Source organism: Strigops habroptila, chromosome 9 (assembly GCF_004027225.2).
Source record: "Strigops habroptila isolate Jane chromosome 9, bStrHab1.2.pri, whole genome shotgun sequence".
NCBI lineage: Eukaryota > Metazoa > Chordata > Aves > Psittaciformes > Psittacidae > Strigops > Strigops habroptila.
Window position 1 is genome coordinate 33,209,705 of NC_044285.2, and position 18,456 is coordinate 33,228,160.

The 18,456-nt window shown below is 42.9% G+C and overlaps 1 protein-coding gene across 7 annotated transcripts in view; it reads left to right on the top strand.

Annotated features, from left to right (window-relative positions):
• PASD1 (PAS domain containing repressor 1) overlaps positions 1-18,456 on the top strand; it is a 97,987-nt gene that overhangs the window by 58,572 nt on the left and 20,959 nt on the right. For 4 of the 7 annotated variants that reach the window (XM_030496631.1, XM_030496629.1, XM_030496633.1 and 1 more), the window contains exons 2-7: positions 10,488-10,579; positions 12,041-12,097; positions 13,481-13,635; positions 14,361-14,452; positions 16,257-16,346; positions 18,301-18,421. In XM_030496631.1, the coding sequence (XP_030352491.1) occupies positions 12,066-12,097; positions 13,481-13,635; positions 14,361-14,452; positions 16,257-16,346; positions 18,301-18,421 (490 nt within the window). In that variant the 5' untranslated portion in view covers positions 10,488-10,579; positions 12,041-12,065. The other 3 variants (XM_030496634.1, XM_030496635.1, XM_030496636.1) reach the window with 3 other exon arrangements.

An 18,456-nucleotide genomic window follows, 5' to 3' on the forward strand; every position in this document is an offset into this window, starting at 1 on the left:
TCTGGTGCATAAGTCTTCTAGTGTTATTTAATGCAAATACTACATTGAATGACTTTGTCCAAAATGCATTTGCTGACTATATTTATCATCTGTCTTCTTCATAATAAACAAGAAGAGACATCTTTGCATCACAGCATCCAAGTGGTGCCATTATGAGCTATTCTCAGCTCAAAGAACTGTTCTTTAGTGCAGCTGAAATACAAATGTATATTTGGTATTTGGGAGCCTTTGCAACTGTATTACATGTTTGTAATGTGGGAAGTGAAACACTGGGTGGAAAAGTGCCACTTCATGACAACTGTGAATGATTTGGGAAATTCTGAGTAATGAGATGAGTTTTCTCACGATAATGCTGAAGTCTAGCCCTTAATCATACACTTGAAACAAGTGGGCTCAGACCTTATGAAAGGTGTTTACTTATTCAGCTTTAAGGCACAGTCCAAGAAATAACTCGATTGGATTAGCCGAGTTTGAATAGGAACAGCAGCAAATGAGTGAATCAAACGAGTGTGAACAATGCTGCCATGCTCTCTATTAGAAAAATACCTGCCAGCTGCCGTTGTAATCTTGCAAGATGCTGACGCCTCCGGTTTCCATTGCCCGAGGGTGCTGGACCAAGGCACTTCAGGCGTGCGGCTCCCATTACTCATCTTAGTCAAACAATGGTTTTTCTCAGAAATCCTTCTTTTCCCTCTTATATAAAGGCTGATTCTTTTCTACCTCGTCTTTCTTGAAAGGCTCTTGGCACTTACAGGGACTGGTGTATTGCTGGTTATTCTCAGCTGCAAGATTACGGAGATGGCAGCGTAAGGTCAGTGGGGCATGAACATGGCTCAGCTGGAGAGCAGATGTGAACAGATCATTTAAGGAAAGCAGCTGAAATTCTCAGAGCCAAATGAGGATAAGACAGATTTCAAAATGTAAGGGCTTTGTTTAAATTCCTTTTGACTTATGTTATACCTGGAATGCTCCAGAATTAAATGCAGCAAGAGGGTAAAGAAGTTTCTTATGCTTGAACTTGGACTCATGAAGCCGAAGACGTAAAATGAGGTCAGTTAGCTCAGCTGCAGTGAATCCTTTGATATTCATTTCATGGATAAGTAGATAAAACTTTAAGCTTGCATGGGAGGCTTTGAATTTTAACTACTAAAGCTCGTTATCATTTTCTCAAAGGTCTGTTACATTGACTGGACATTAGGAAGCATCCCTTTACCGAGAGGGTGGTCAAACACTGGAACAGGCTTCCTAGAGAGGTGGTTGATGTCCCAAGCCTGTCAGTGTTTAAGACACATCTGGACAACCCTCTTAATACCATGTTTTATTTTTGGCCCTGAACTGGTCCAGCAGTTGGCCTAGATGATCATTGTAGGTCCCTTCCAACTGAAATACTCTATTCTATTCCATAGGGCAGTTCAACTGTTCAGAGAGTTTGTGCTGTTCCACTTCTGCTGCAATACCACATCTCCTCTATGTGTTTTCTTATTTCTTCTGTCTCTGAAGCAGAGGTGAGAGGTGGTCTGTCTCTGGAAAATTCATCGCTTTGGCAGTCTTTGGAGTTTAGATTTGGGCTGAAGTCAAGAAGCTGAACTCTGGAAAAGGAGCTGAATTCTTCTCTGATATGGGGAGGCTTTCAGTCTGATTCAGACCTATCTCTAATCCTTTTGTTGTAGTATTTCCTTTTTTTGAATAGCTTCCTTATGTATTGAGTTCCAGAAATTCCAGGCTGATGATACACGTGGGAAACAGATTGCAACAGAGAGCAGATTAAATTACTCAGGTCTAGAATTACTGAGGCAGAAATTTTTTTCTTCATATTGTTTGAAATAGGAGAAGAATCTTCCTTTTCTTTTTAATTTTTTACTTGTAGGAAGACATTTGAGATCAAATGACTCTGAGTTGCCTTTTCATTGGTCAGTCAGTGTTCACTTGAGGAAAAAGCCAATGAATTGGGTTTTTTTCCCCTCCTTCATTTGAAAATCAGTTCTTACCAGTGCTGTGTATTTAAGGGAGTTCTAAGACTATAGTCTTAGATGCTTCAGGAAGCTTGTTTTAGGAGGGAAGATTTGACTGAATGCCAATAGACAGAGCTAATCATCAGGACATCTGGATTCACTTCTTAACTCTGCTGTGTGACCTTGGGTCAATGATTTAGGTGGAGCTTTTCCAAAATGTACATTATTTGTAGGTGCTTATGCTGGGTTTCAGCATGACTGAAAATTAGGCTGTAACTTTCAAATTCAGCTTCCCAGAACTGGGACACTTGTAAAATGAGAGAGAAGTAAAATGTGTGCCCCTGTTTCCTCACTTGTACAACAAGGATGGATAACTGTGTTTATGGAGTGTGACGAGGCTTCCTTATGTAAAAGCATTTGAGGAGAGAAAGGATGACAGCGAGCTGCTTGCAAAGCATCAGAGAAGTGGACATTGTTCAGTGGAAATCAAAGGATGCTGAACAAGAAACCTTCTAAGACCTCCCACTCTACCAGCCAAAGGGCTCCCCAGACTGTGTAGAGGACCAAGCAGATCTAAGAAAGCAGACATCACAGAGCCAAGGATAGCCTGCTATCTGCAGACTGTCCGTACAGCTCCAGCCCACCCAGCTGCCTTCCCACGTGTTGTCCAACAGCAGCAGAGGAGCAGATGAGTTGCCGTTTCTTGGAGCAGGGATCCAGGGACATAGCATTGAGTGTGGACAGGGCAGTGCAGGTGTAGGAAGCCGTGTACTTCCAGGAGGCTGATTTGTGTGACATACAGTTGGTCTGCGCATGCCTGGATGTAGGGGCAGACCTACTGTGCAGGTGTGGATCAGCTATGCTAAACATCTGGTCAGGTGATGGAAGAGTCCTGATTGCATCAGGCTGCTTTCATTAAACGGGTTAGGGAGTTGGTAGGCTCCTCTGGCTTTCATGGATGATAGGAGCGTGCATCACTTTCACAGGCACATCCTGACTCCAAGATGGACTGTGGTTGCTGTCGGGCTTTGAAGTGAGCTGACGCACATTTATAGGGTAATGGGCCAAGTCATACACAGCATTTTTCTCCTTACTGGAGCAGAGCAGTTAGGAAGTGTGGTCCTGGAACCACCTGACCCAGTTGGAGGCCCTGCTTTTACTGTGCAAGGCAAGCAGCCTTCAGGCCTTACGTTTATTTTTGCATTGTGAGTTCATCCTCTAGCACAAGCAAACACAAAGCACAAGTGCTCATTTCCTCATCTGTACCTTCCTCAAGCACTGAAATGCATTTTATAATCAAGACTGAGAAAGGCAAAGAAGAAACAAAGCAAAAAAAATATTGTTTGAGGAGAAAAAGAGAACAGCTAAGGACATGAATGCTACTATTGCCTCTTTCAATGAACTGGTAGTTGCTGGGGTACTCTTTTGCTGAGAAAATTAGAGAACAAGGTATTTAGTTTAATTAGCTGATTTTCTTTATTATCTAATAATTACATTCTGTGCACAGGGAGAGCATAGGGCATAAAAGTAGGCAGTTTAATGACACTTAAACTTTATGTAGCTGCCTGCTTGGGATAAGTTTCATCTATAGTAGGTAGAAAAGGAATTACAAGAGGGATTTCAGGGTAACACATCCAAAAAGACTGCTTCGATGTCCTAGTGTCTGCATAGTTGCCAAAACAAAACCCGAAACTGGAAAAGGACCCAATGACCTCACTTAATGTCATAAATATGGTTGACGAAAGCTATGTCCTCTTGGTGGGAGTAACACACAGCACCACCCAGGGAGAAGCTCCAGCTGGTGATCCCTGAAAACTGCGCACAGAGTGTCAGGGTGCCCAGCACCCGCTCCATAACGCAGAAGCTAACGCTGTCGAGTCAGCAGAGAGTGTTGGTTTCTTTTAAAAATGTTCCAAGCTGTTTGCTCTGATAATGTTGAAGCTACTCTAATGAAACCCTGAAATCAGCCAGAATTTCAGCAGTGGGGTTATGATCAGTTGCTGTCCATATTGTTTAAGCTGCAGAATCAATAGCTTCGGGAGGTGTTTTTTGCTTGTTAAGCCACTCTTTTCATTGCTGAAATTTATTTGGTTAACCTTCCCACACACACACACCCCATCCTTTGTGATTTGCCAGAGAACTGAATATGATAGAAAGTGGCCTGAGGCGTGAGAGAGGGAGCTCTGCTCACCTTCCCTTCGCATGCACCCAGCAGGAACAGTTCCTTAACTTCTATGAGCAGGAGGTGAGTGGTGCAAGAGTCATCCTGAATGTCACCACTGCTTTCCTTGGTAGAGATTGCTCTCAGTATTTCTTTGCAAAGGGTAAAATGAGTGTTTATATATGTGTGTCTGTGCACTCACCGACACACACATGCATTTGCACCATCAGGATCAGCCATAAGCAGAGGTTTAAGAGTGTTCATGCTTTCTGGAAATGTTTGAGAATATTCTGCTGAAAAGACTTCTGACTGTTAGATTTCAGTATTGCTGCCTTCTCTTCAGCTCTGTGTGCCTTTCCTGGAAATAGTTCCACAGCTCAACTTGTGCTGAAGTATTAACTAAGAACAACTGCCTTTACTCCCACCTGCATGGGGGAAAACTATGTTATTATTTGAGGATTTTTTTTTGGCTCTATGTCTGACTGAGTCAGGTGCTTATAGGTTAGATATCATCATTTCACACTACAACACACATTTACCTTTCCTGTAGTAACTCAACAGCTACAAATGAACACGTATATTCATCCAAAACTGCAGAAGTCTGCAGCATTATTTGCATATGCATTTTTATGCTACCCTGCTTGTGCAAGGAGAAGTATGGTTTTGTACTACTGAGGGTTGCGAATCAGCAGTTCTGCCTTTTGCCATGTTCAGAGAATTTTAAGGGGCTATTAGACAAATTCATAGAATTAATTAAATGCATGCCCAAGTAACAGAAACCCTGGGGACATTTTAAATAATATTCTACACTATTGTGTCTTTACCCTCCAAGGTTCAATAATTTGCTGGAACAGAACAAATTCAGCTGGCTATTTTCTCCAGAATCTGACAAAAATCCTAGAGAACAAAATGTTCCAGTAATCATCTTTTCTTTTCAAGTGTCTGATAGTTTTTAATCCTTTTTCTCCTTTCCTTTGCCAGAAAACAGCAAATGCTGGTTAAAAAAAACCCAAAAAACCAAACACAAAACAACAACCCAACAAAAAAACCAACACACCATTGTTCCTTCCTGGTTCTTTCATATTTCATTTCTGAGCTGAATCACAGTGTTCTGATACAGCCTTTTTTATGGTGTAATTGTTTTCCATAATCCATTTTCTTTGGGTACCTCTTAGCTTCTGTCTGAAGCTGTTACTGCTGTAATGAATGTAGTCATAAATCTGTCACAGGTAACAAGCTAAATTTAGAGCTCAATAAACCAGGGGAGAGTATGCTGTAGATAAGTGCATGCATGGAGATGCAGTAGTTACAATAGTGGCACCAAAAAGTCCACTTCTGACAGATTAACAGAAAAGGACTATTTGGTTACCTCACTCACCATCGTTATCCATGTTCCAATGAACAGATGCTGTGTGAAAATATAGGTACAGTCAGGCCCCAAAGAGTGCAGGTGTTTGTTAGTTGCCACAGACAAGTGTGCTGCGCTGGACCATTTCCCTCAGCAGAGATGTAGGGTGGTGTTTCTGTAAGAGATGGAGCTGCACAGCTCCACCACTGAACTGGGGAGGATCCCAGTTCTTCCAGAGGATCTGCAACTGAAATTAGGAACTATGATGCAGGACAGGACCCAGTGCTCCTGACAGGGCCACAGTGGAGTGGGAGCAACTGTGTTGAAGACACTCATCTGATCCCCACCAGCATGATCCCTAAGGTAGTGTGTCCTTGAACAGAGTTCAGCAGTCATGCATGCCTCAGGCCTGGACAAGCCAAGAGTTCCCACAGTTAAATGGCTGATTGATTGTCAGGTTTTTTCTCTTTGAGAAGGGGAAAGTGAAGAACACAGAGAAGAAAAAGCAATGGAAAGGTGAAGGCAGATGACATAAGAAACAAGAAGATGGAGAGAAACCACATCCCAGAAAGATCCAGTTCTCTGAACTGCAAACGAATGGAGGTTAAGTAAGGGGAATAAGTCAAAGAAGAGCAGGAAAGAGTGAAGAACAACAGAGGGCAAGGCAGGGCAAGGAGAAGAGAGGGTGAAATGCAAGCAGAAAAAGACTAAGAAAGCAGATGCAACTCCTTTGCACCTGTTTCAGTCTTTGCATTTCCATGTCATGGTTTCACGCTGAGCTGTGCTGCAGCAGTGGCTGCTCAGTATAAGAGAAGTAGTTTTGCAGTGGAGGGTTGTGGGAGCTGCTGCTGTGGCTTTCCTCCACGCTCTGGGTGCATGTCCAGGTGGCTCAGTGGTGGGCGGCACAGGACAGGCAGCGGGAATTCAGTGCTCCTGTGCCTGAACAGGCGTGGTGATCCCTTCTTGTTTAGCACAAACAGCCCTAAGGATGCAGTGGTGCTGTTTGGTTTTTCAAATGTCATTTCCATTAGCATCTTATAATTGAATCAGTAGCACTTTACTGAAGAGCTTAAATTCTGCCTTTTAAAAATTAAATCAGTGTTTAGCTGTCAACCAGAGTCATGCTCTCCTGTTGCCTCAAGAAGAATGAAACATCGGCATATTGACATATAAATCGTATTGCTGGCGAATGCATTAACTCTCTTATTTATGACTGCATTGTGCCACAAAGTCCTGCATCTTGTAATTGAGGGTTCTCTGATGAATTCGTTGTGTGTAACATCTGTGGAAATTATTAGCACAACACATTTTCATAATTAAAGTATTTTCTACAGTGTAGATTTGAAAACTCCCTAACTGCTGTACACTGATCAAATGCAAAATTTTAGGAAAATTTAAATACAAGCACAACAAAATTTTTATGCATAGAGAATATTTTTAATTAGACCAGTGGGTATAGTTGGGAGAACCAATCAAATCAGCTGGGTTCAGGGACCCTTTTTAGGTGACCAGTGAAAGCTTTATTTGTTGCTGGTCACAAAGAAATGTGCAGCATTGCACTCATAGAGTGATCTTTGCCTTGCCATCAGTGACATAACCAAATACTTAAAATTAAAGCTATAATGAAGCATTCATGGGAACTGTTGGTTTCAGGGGATAATTCTTACTAATGTGATGCTCCATTAAGAGTTAGCCTAAGGTAATGTCAATATTATAATGATTTACAGCAAGCCAATAAATAAACATTGTCTTTAGTCACAAGTTGCAGTTTTAGATTGCTCCTGAAGTCAGACAATTGTGGGGGAAAAAAAAAAAAATCCCTTTCTCATTCTCTCTTCTGTAAAAAATATGCCACGGTATTGCAGGTAGCATGGAATAGTGCTTTAACTATTAGCTATGTGTCTGAGAAGTCCATTTGTCTTGTTAAGGCTGTCATACTATATTACCCTTTCTGTAACCCTGGAAACAACTTCAAATCTGTGATAGTTGAAAAGTCTGAAGTATAGCTTGCCCTTAAAATGCTATGAGTGTTTTGTAAGACTCCCTGTACCAGGGAAGAAAAAGTCTTTTCCCTTTGCAAAGGGCGTTAAGCAATGATGGATGTGCATTTCTTTGTGAGGAAGCTGATCTTCACCTCTCATAGGTGGGGTGAAAAACAATGCTAGCAGCACAGCACTGGCAAGTGTCCTCTCTCTTCACCTGCCCATAGAGTTCAGGAATCTTCTCTCTAAGTGTTGCACGAGAGGATTTTCAGGAGGCAATAAATAAATTTTGATCCCTCTGGTTAATACAGTTAAGGTCAAAGAGATTTCATCTAGAGCTATTTAAAATACTCTTAACATGCAGACATACTGCTGTCAGTAGTGCTAAGTGCCTTATCTGGCTGAGGAGTGTATACAACCCTTATGAAACTATTCTTAAGTATTCTGGTTACTATATTTAGCTCTGGCTCATAACAAGACAAAAAGCACTTAGCTAAATGTAGTCCTGAAGAGCTTAATCAGGTTAAGAATATTTTGTCCTTAGGTGTCTTCTACTGAGATTTTTTGTAGCTCACCATCCTGCTGCATCATGCAAAAAGCTTCTCTGTGTGTTAGAGCCTGTGAATGGTCTTATAGCCATTTATTCTGTCGAAGCCTCAAAGTCTGGTGTTGACTCAGGACATCTCTTATGTTCATTAAGGATATCCTACTGTGACAGACCTGGGACGCCTCATTCCTCTGCCCCTTGCAGCTCACATCAGCCATACTGCAGTGGGATGTGATAGCTGCTGCGAGAGACTGGAGAATCTGGTCTTCATTTCTCAGTTCAGACTGGGTAAGCATTAGTTAGCCTATTGCCTCTCAGTAATCAAACGGCTTACTTCAGCTTACTGCTATTCAAACTGGCTGGGAAGGCAGCCATCTGTACAAGGCAGGAAACCTGTCAGGCTTCCCTGGAGTTTTCAGTGATAAGACAACCTGTGGGCAAGACAGTGTGAAGGTTTCTGCATAACGCTTTGCACTCAAAGCTTGGGAAGAATCCTTTTGTTTGGTGGAACTTTTGCAACGTAAGCCCATATAGAAAAAAATGTTTCCTGAAAAATTGTGATAGATCTCTTTGTGTATTCACAAGCATTTATAATTTAACACATTGCTTTAAAAATAATTTTAAATATATGTAGGTATGCATATCTCTGAAATTATTGCAAGTTATCAAAACATCTGTATGGGTCATTCTTCTAGAGGAGAAAGAACTCCTTTTTTTATGATTTTGATAAAACAGCACTGACTGATGAGCAGCAGTGACTAAGATAAGCACCTTGTTTCTATGACAGCTCAATAGGGTAGCAAATAAGATCACACGCTCCTTTTGAACTGGGATAAAAGCTTGTAGCTTGAGCAGCGTATGATGGTAGTGAGAACAGGAGCACAGCAGATCCACCATGTTTAAACTTGCTACCCAGATGTTGTTTTCAGTTGCAGCTTTACTGAGGTTATCATTTGGGTGAGATTTTCCCTGAAGTTCACGTTCCCTGCGTTTTTTACTGATGACTTACCACTGGAACACATTAGGTATTTTATATGTTACTCTAGTACTTCTGTTGTGCCTGAGGTTCAAACCTCTTACAGGTAACTTCCATATTACTGTCTGCAGTGACGATATCACAGTTTATCTGAGCCTTTTTTTTTTCGAGCAAATGGACCAACATAATTTCATTCAGCTGCAATGAGCAGGAGTGAGCAGGAATTGGGCCTGTTGTCTCACGTTACTCACATAAACCTCCCCTACAAAGCACTCTCACTCTATCACTGCTGGGGATCTGTGTTGTTTGTGGTGTTTAGAAGCTGCCCCACAATGTCAGCCCCTACCCTGTCCCAGCTGCCCTTTCCAGCGTGCATGCCCAGTGTGTGTCTCTTGCCATGCTTCTTCAGCCACCTTCTTGTATTTCATAGATTCCTAGAATGGTTTGGGTTGGAAGGGACCTTAAGGATCATCTAGTTCCAACCCTCTGCGTGTGCAGGGACACCTTCTGTTAGCCAAGGCTGCTCTGAGCCCTGTCCCACCTGGCCTTGCACAACGAATAGCTGTTTCCTTCCCTTTGAGGCATTTTCACTAGTTGGAGAAATGAACAAGCTCTTGCTAGTGCTTTAGCTGATCAGAAATGTGGGAGTATTTTTTTCTCATTCACCATGGTTACAAATATGTAATTCTCATGGTGGCAGTGAATTTTTGCATTGTCTTGAGCTGATGTTGGAATTAATGGTAACAGGAGAAATAGCCATGAACCTGGCCTCAAAACAGGGAGGTCACTTCAAGGGCATTAAAAACTTGTTAAATTTGGAAGCCCAGCACTCAGCTCTTGTTAAAGGTATTACTGTCAGTCATGGACAGTCTGACTGCATCCGTGTCTTTCCTGAGAATGAGGCTCATCTTAACCCAAACAAGTTTCAACAGTGATGGTTTCAGAGACATGAGCACTGTGGTATGGGTATAATCAGTTCAGGGTGTTCATTAATAACTGCTTAAAGCACAAACAACAAGGAGAGGCGTGTCCTGTAAGTAGCAAATCTTAATGGGAGGCCTTAAATCTATCCACAGGTGGGTGGTTGTGGCTTGTGCTGACTTTAGCTGATCACATTGATCTCGAAGGAGGAAATGTGAGATAAATGGATCATACTTGCTGGTTTTCATAGCACATATGCCCAGTAAACTGTCATATTTTGGAAAGACTCTGGTCAATCCTTGGTGGGCCCAGGTTAGTAGAGCTGTTCCTCCACCCTGCTGGGCTACGTGGCTTTTTGTGCACAAGATGTCAGGTTGGCCTTCCCAGGCTGCTTCTGCAGCAGCAGGCATGCAAAGAAAGCAAGGACTCCCAGAACATGGTCCAGCTCCCAATACAGAGGCTTTTCTGAGCATTCACCTTATATACTTGAGCATGTTTCTGATTTACGGTGGTAGACTTTTTCAACTTGAAGTGATTGCTTCTCTCTAGGCTAAGTCTTGCATGCAAGAGTGTTTTAACTGGATTTGCTTTTCTTTCCAGGATTAATTTTTCTCCGTCTCTATTTACATGGTGATAAGAAGTACTAATCCCACTCCGTCAGTCTGGACTGATGAACCTGAGGAATAGAACTGGTAATTTTTAATTTGGCTTGTAGTTTACAGTGGCTCAGGCAGTGAGTGGGAACCATTCCCTGTCCATGGAGTGTATTCATATTTTGGGACAAAAGAAATCATACTTTCTTCTGCCCAGGTCACCTGCTGGGAGGGTGCAGGCTTCCTTGCCATGCAGCAGGAAAGGAGGGTAAATTTTTGTAGCTTTTACTGTGAGCAGTATCTTTGACTTCCTATCAGTTGTGGGTGATTTTATAGCCACCAAGTTGTTTCAGCTTGGAGAAGTCTCAAAGCAGGGAAAAGTATTTGGATGTACACATTGAAAAATGTCCCTTGGGAGGGTTTTGCCAGTGAAAGAGCTCCCTAGAGATGGAGGCATATTGGTGCTGATGCTGGGACCAGGTGCAGTTTTCCTCTTTGGAGGTGTCTGAGGAGGAGCTCTGCAACCCAGCATTGCTGACCCAGGCAGCATGTCATGAAGTGATGGCGGCTGTCTTGCCTGCATCTGCCTGGCTCCCCATCCCTTGGACTTAGCCCATCTAGGTCACAGAAAGCAAGTCACAAATGAAGAATTTACCCTCATGTTGGATTTTCCATCATTTCCTGGGGCTTGAGAGTACTGTGTCCTTCTTGGGAGTTGTTGCGAACTGTTCTCCTTACCTGTGCTGCAGGAACAGGTAAAGAAGATAAAGCGAACAATGTTCTGTTGTGGTGCAGGAACCCAGGGAACCCAGGTCACATTCCTTTCTTCTCCCTGGTTAGTGGCAGGTTGATGAAGTTTCAACTTGATGTCTTGGATATGAATCCCAGTGGTTGAACACAGCTCAGATGTTGTGGTGAAGTCCACCAGTGCAAGCAGCAGTCATTGGCTGCAAGATGCTTTGGCTGAACCTGTCTATCCCATCATCTCTTAGATGTCCTGATTGTGCCCTGCCATTGCCTAATACTAATCCTTTTGGGGATTAGCACAGTTTCCTTATTCCTCCTATGCCCTTCCACTGAGAAGGAAATCTCAGATGCTTTTGAAGTATTGCAGTGCTTGAAATCAATCAGTGGCCTGTTTGATTTCCCAAAACAGGACCAGACACAGTGCTGCCTGGTACAGACATCAGAGTCAAATCAGCTCTCACATTTGCAGGGGAGATGCTTATTCCTGTGCAAAATTCAGTGCTTCCTCAGGGTTCCTCATTATCTGGCGGAGGGAAGTGCAAAGGCAATCTGAGAGGCTGCTGACTTTTAGCTCTTTCCTTCTAAAGTCACTCGTATTTTAGCTGTATGTTTGGGGGTACAGCAGTGGTTTCACTTCTCAAGACTCAGTAGCTGGCAGAAGCAAGAAACTACATAACAAGAGTGGAGTTTGGAAAAGGAGAGATTGAAATATCTAGTAGGTCATAAACTACAAGCCAGTAAGCTCCATATTCTGACATCTGCAAAAAGATCAGGGAATATGTCTCAGTAAGTACTTCTGTCCTTTCCTTCCAGAGCCCTGTGTTGTGTAAACGAACTGATGGATGAAGATGAGAAGGACAGGGCAAAGAGGTATGAAGGGGATGCACAGAGCACTGAGAATGGAAGCTCCTCGCAGGGAGAATTGTAAATGCTGTGTTTTCTGGTGCTTGAAAAACTACTTGGGACTACTGATGTCAGAGGCAAAACCGCCATACAGTTTATAGGCTGCATATAGCAGACCACAAACAACATAATTAAGTTGCCATCTTCAAGCTTCTCATAGGATATTTGGCCACCCCTATCATGGCTTAATCAGCTGAGTGTTCTTTATACTACATAGTTGTGCCCTCAGAATCTCATGTTATCCCATGGCTATTTATTATCTTGATGCAGGATTCCTGACCTCTGGTTTTATTGGCATCATGCAGGTCTGAACTCACCGACAGACCTGGGATAGAGTTCCCTATGAAACTTAGAGAGCAGTCCTGCTTTAGCACAGGTATGAGTTAGTCTCCCTTCAGAGAAGCATTTGGCTGAGTTCTAATTAGTCATTGTACATGAGTACCAAACCAGAGATGGCTGTGAACATAAATGCTGGATCTGAGAACCTCCAAATGCCAACCTGAATATGAATGGAAATGCCTTCTGCATACCACACTTGGTCGAGATCACAAGAAGCATGTATCATCATGAATACACTTGTATTCATGTAAGAAAATTAATTACTACTGGAAGAGGTTGTAAGAAAACAGGGTTATCTCAGATATAAGCATTGGAAAAAAGCATTTTGGAAGAAACTGAGTGGATTTTCTTTCCTCTTTATTGTTTTTAATGGAGAAAACCCTAATAAAACATTCTTAAATTGTATTGATGCAAGCTGTGGTTTCTGCAGCCAGACTCTTAACATTCCTGGTTTCATATATCATAGCAGCATATTTTTAAAACCAGATAGAAAGGCATGTGCTTGACTTTTTTCTGCAGTCAAGTTGTCTCTGCACAGTATTGTCTCTTGATAAGCTATTTTTGCAAGTACAAATCAGGGAATAAGGAATCATGCACATTTTGACCTTTATACCTTATATAGTGTGTACTAACTGCAAAACAGAAGCTCATGAGATTGACAAAACCTAAGCACGTAGGTGCCAGGACTTCTCTTACTGGAAAAATTTTGCCCATAACACCTTCACCTCATTACCATGCTTTTGAAACAAAGTGTAAGGATGCAGTCTTGCTCAAGTGAATATAAATCATATTTGTTACCTCCAGATGTTCCCTGCTGTCAGTGAGTTCAGTCCTGCTGCAAGGCCCTGAGCACCAGCGAGGCATTTAATGCCCAAGCCTAATTTTAAACAAATCAGCATCCCAACAGAGTTTAGATTCTGTGTTTTGCTGGGGCAGGGCCATTTACGTCTCCCTGGGTCGAGCTGTATGTCCTTCATTTTACTTAGTAGCATTTATGTTTCTGTCACGAAGGGCATCACGCAACAAATCTGAAAAGAAGAGGAGAGACCAGTTCAATGTCCTCATTAAAGAGCTTTGCACGATGCTGCAGGGCCACGGCCACCCTCTCAAGATGGACAAATCCACAATACTGCAGAGGACCATCGACTTCTTACAGAAACAGAAAGGTACTGGAGGGCACAGGCCTGCTTCTGTTGAAGGTGCTCGCTCTGCATCTGCCCAGCGGCCAGATTCCGCTCGGATGAGAACTTGCTTTTTCCCAAGCATCTAAGACCTCCAGAGAGGACATGAACTTAAGTGCGGGGCAGAATAAGGCACAGCAGTTGGCCTCAGGAAATGAGCTAGGTTTGAATACAGTGATGGTGAGTTAAACATAGATACACTTGAAAAGATGCTTTTTAATGTAGTGACATTGCTCCGTTTCCCTCGCTGGCATCTGCATCCCTTGGCACGCTTTGTATGCTCTCAAACAGAGCATGAGGGAGGAAGAGCAGAGGAACAGCACACGCTACAAAAGCCAGGAAAAAAAGGAGGTTCCGTGCCCTCTTCCCAGGTCTCCTCAGGTAGAAGATGTCTGGGTACAGCCTGTCCTGCTTGGGCACTCCTGGACACCCAGTGATGCCCAGCTACTCTGAAATTAGGTCACTGGCCTTAAATTTGAAGGATTTCTTCAGAACACTCAAAATGTCTCCTCTTCCTTTTCCTGGTTTCTAATGCATTTGTATCACATGGCATGGAAAATGACTGTTGCATACAAGAAGGCTTTGTGTGGAGAATGATCTGAGGATGATTCCTCTGAAAACCTCTTAAAAGAAATCTAGTGTTACTTGATATGAAAAAAAAAATCCAAGTAGCATGAGTCATGTTGCTTTTTTGATGTTTTCTCTTTAAGAAATCACAGCACAGACAGAAGCCTGTGAGATTAGACAAGACTGGAAGCCTTCATTTCTTAGCAACGAGGAGTTCACCCAGTTGATGTTAGAGGTAAGAAGAAATTACAGCTGCATAGATCAGTGAGAAGTAATCAGGTCAGTGGAGTAGTTCAGAGACATGTAGTTCCTTTGTACCTTTTCAGGTCCTAATGTTAATGTTACTGATTTCAACTCTGCTGGCACATATAGTGCAAACGTGTCAGACCAATGTTGTGCTAAATGATTTGCAGACACAGAATTAAAAATTTGATTGCTTCCCCTTAAAATAAACAGCTTTTCATTTAGGAATGAAGACCAGTGTGGCCCAGATTTGGCCTGGTGAGAGAGAAAAAAAAGAATTGCCCTTCTCAGAAGAGCCACAAGAGCTAGTAGTTTTAGCACAAACTTGAAAGGACCTAAAGAAAGCAGAGCAGCTCTCTTCGTCCACATCCCATGAGCCAGGCAGCATTTACTTTGTTGCCTTTGCTGCTGCTAGCTGTGCCGTGCTGTACTTGTGACGTGAATGCTGTATCTTTTGATTGAATTGCCTTTAAGTGCATCCGGGAGAATAGCTCTGATACTCTCACCTCTAAAATGCTTAGCTGATCTAGAAACGCCCTGTGAGCCTACATTTTTAGTTCCTTAAGGATGCGGCTTTGGGTTTGTGCTGTGCGCGCCTCCAGCAAGGACATCTCCTACCCTGCGTGGGCAGCTGTTGCTCATTGCCCCGCCAAAATAAGGGTGTATTCTGGGCTGAGCTGGGAGGTGCTGCAGTGTCTTAGTTATTCCGTTTCATCAGGATGTCATGACTCACCTCCCTGGAAAAGTCTGTTCATTCTTTCTGGGAATTTCTCTCACCAAACAAGCTAGCTTGATCCAGCTGAATCAAAACAACCCCCCCACGACCCTACCCCCTCTTAGAAGTAGCAGGGTAGAGAGAGTCCCTTAATAACTGCTGGCTTGCTGGACTATGTTAGACTGTTGTCCAGCTTACTTAAAATCAGTGTTTTTTTTCCAGAGAGGGCTTCTTTTCAGCAAAGGCAGAGTAGGACTGAGGTGGGGAAGATGGTGAATACTGTATTTTTGCCTCCCTGTAGCTTAACTGCAGAGCAGCCTAACAGTGTCTTTAGAAGAGTTGGCTTTGTGCATGGTGTTGACGAGAGGTTAAACCTCCCAGATCTTGGTATGTGTTAGAGAAGAATAGGGACAGACACTGGGTGTAAGAAGATGATGGGAAGAATAGGGAGAACACCCAAAAAGAAAGACACATGCAGTGACTTAAAAGGGACAGAGAACTTTGACTTCAGGAAAGAAACCATTGTGAATAAGAAAGGGAAAACAAAACAAACTTTAAAACTGTTGTGTCACTCCTAACAAATGAGTGCTTTAAGCAAAATAGAGGCTTTAGATCTTGTCCAGATTGTCCATAAATTACTAAAAATACAGTACTGTATTTTTTCTGTCTCTGCTTATCCATCCATCCACCCACCCACAACGCTGGGTTTGTCGTGATGATATCTAACATCTCTTTATGGTTAACTATTGTGTAATCCAGAACACATAATGAACGGACTGAAGTCACTGGGATTATGTGGGTTTAGAAATTCTGACCACCATTGTCTTGCTTCATGTTAAATGAATAGTCACTGGGTGAAAAGTACAAGTCAATTTAATATTAATGAGCAAATAAGAATATAAGAATGTTGAATTAGCATGTGTAATTTTTACTTTTCCACATTGAACAATCATTTCCGTAATTGATTTGTGTTAGTTTTAGGCTGTTAGAAGCATCACCAAAGAATAAATTGTATTTTAAGTTGTTCCCTTGCATAATTCTTTTTATTTTGTTTTCTTTTTTGCTTGCCTTTTATCATTAGGCACTAGATGGCTTTCTCATTGCTCTTACCACAGATGGGATTATTATTTATGTATCTGATAGTGTTTCATCTCTGCTTGGACACTTACCGGTAAGTTCTGACAACACAATATGTTGAAGAATCATTCCCCTGATTAGTGCAGCCCTGTCACTGCACCAACAAACTCTTAGGGAGTTTCTCAAGTTCCTGTGAACAACAGAGTCACTTTTCAGGGTCTGTGAGTTGGCTAAAAAAACCCCAAGCCTATGCAAAATCACAGGAGTCACAGCTCACCACTTGGCTGCACGTCTGAAGCATGGTCTAGGCGGTGTTTAACCCACCAGGTATATGGAAAAATCTCATGTTTATGAAATCTGTGCATGCAGAAGCTCTTCTTAGATAACTTAAAGGTTATTTCAGGACTGATTCTGTGCTCTTCTAATGACATTGGGGTTTTCTACTTTGAGCCCATGGTCTTTCTTTAGTAACAAGTATGTGGCCTCAGAGTTTTCTAGGAGAACTTGTAGAATCAGCTGCTGGGTGTAGAAATTTCTGCTGGCCCCTCAAAAACATTTTTTATTTTTCTGGTGCCAAACATGAGGCCCAAGTGATGCTACTTGAGGGCAAATCTGAGCACACAGTTAACCTGGCTGAATGCTCCGGTGTGCAAAGAAACAAATATGTGATAGTAAATATATGTGAGAGTAGAGCCCCTATATGTAGATATATGTGATAGTAGAACCCCTTTATTCAGGATGTGTGGGTTGGTCAGCACTGAGACACTTGCAGGTCAAGCTGATTTTGCCAGATGTTCAGCCTAGAAGACACATGGAAGATGTGAGGAGGAGGTCTCCCACTTCTGTATCATGCTACCAAAGGGAAATGTTTCACAATTTCGTTTTGATATGATATTTGTCATCGTGTTGTATTCCCATGGTGCCAGGGATTCTTTTCTAGCTTGCTTCTGGCTGAACTGAAGGCCAGCCTCTGGGATCCATCCAGAGGGACCTTGACACACTTGTGAGGTGCACTGATGCCAACCTTATGAAGTTCAACCAAACCAAGTGCAAGGTCCTACACCTGGGTCAGGGCAATCCCAAACACAGCTACAGGTTGGGCAGAGAAGAGATTCAAAGCAGCCCTGCGGAGAAGGACTTGGGGGTGTTGGTTGACGAGAAGCTTAACATGAGCCAGCAGTATGCGCTCCCAGCACAGAAAGCCAACCGTATCCTGGGCTGCATCAAAAGAGGCGTGACCAGCAGGTCAGAGGAGGTGATTCTGCCTCTCTACTCTGCTCTCGTGAGACCTCACTTGAAGTATTGTGTACAGTTCTGGTGTCCTCAACATAAAAAGGACATGGAGCTGTTGGAGCGAGTCCAGAGGAGGGCCACAAGGATGATAAGAGGGCTGGAGCACCTCCCATATGAAGACAGGCTGAGAGAGTTGGGGCTGTTCAGCCTGGAGAAGAGAAGGCTGCGTGGTGACCTCATAGCAGCCTTCCAGCATCTGAAGGGGGCCTATAAAGATGCTGGGGAGGGACTCTTCCTTAGGGACTGCAGTGGTAGGACAAGGGGTAATGGCTTCAAACTTAAACAGGGGAAGTTTAGATTAGATATAAGGAAGAAGTTCTTTACAGTGAGGGTGGTGAGGCACTGGAATGGGTTGCCTCATTGCACAAGGAAGTTGTGAATGCTCCATCCCTGGCAGTGTTCAAGGCCAGATTGGGCAGAGCCTTGGGCCACGTGGTTTAGTGCAAGGTGTCCCTGCCCCTGGCAGGGGGGTTGGAACTAGATGATCTTAAGGTCCTTTCCAACCATAACTATTCTATGATTCTATGAGTCTATGATTCTATGATCCCTTCAACCTTTTGTAAATAGATAGCAACCCTGCGTAAAATAACCTAAGCGTTATAGTCTGCCCTAGATCCACCTGCAGATTGACTGGGCTTCCTTGTCTTAAATATCCGCACTAGACAGGCAGCATCTGTGCTCTGCTGTGGGATGAAAAGGCATGTGCTTGTGTCAGGCTGTACTGCTGAACATGACAAAGCATTCTTTTGTATCAGTCAGATTTGGTGGACCAAAATATATTAAACTTTCTGCCTGAGCGGGAGCAGAGCGAGGTGTACAAGCTCCTTTCTCCACATGTGCTCATGACAGATCCTGTTGCAGCTGATTTTCTAAACGGTAAGCACTGCTCTTGTTTGTCTGTCAGGGAAATT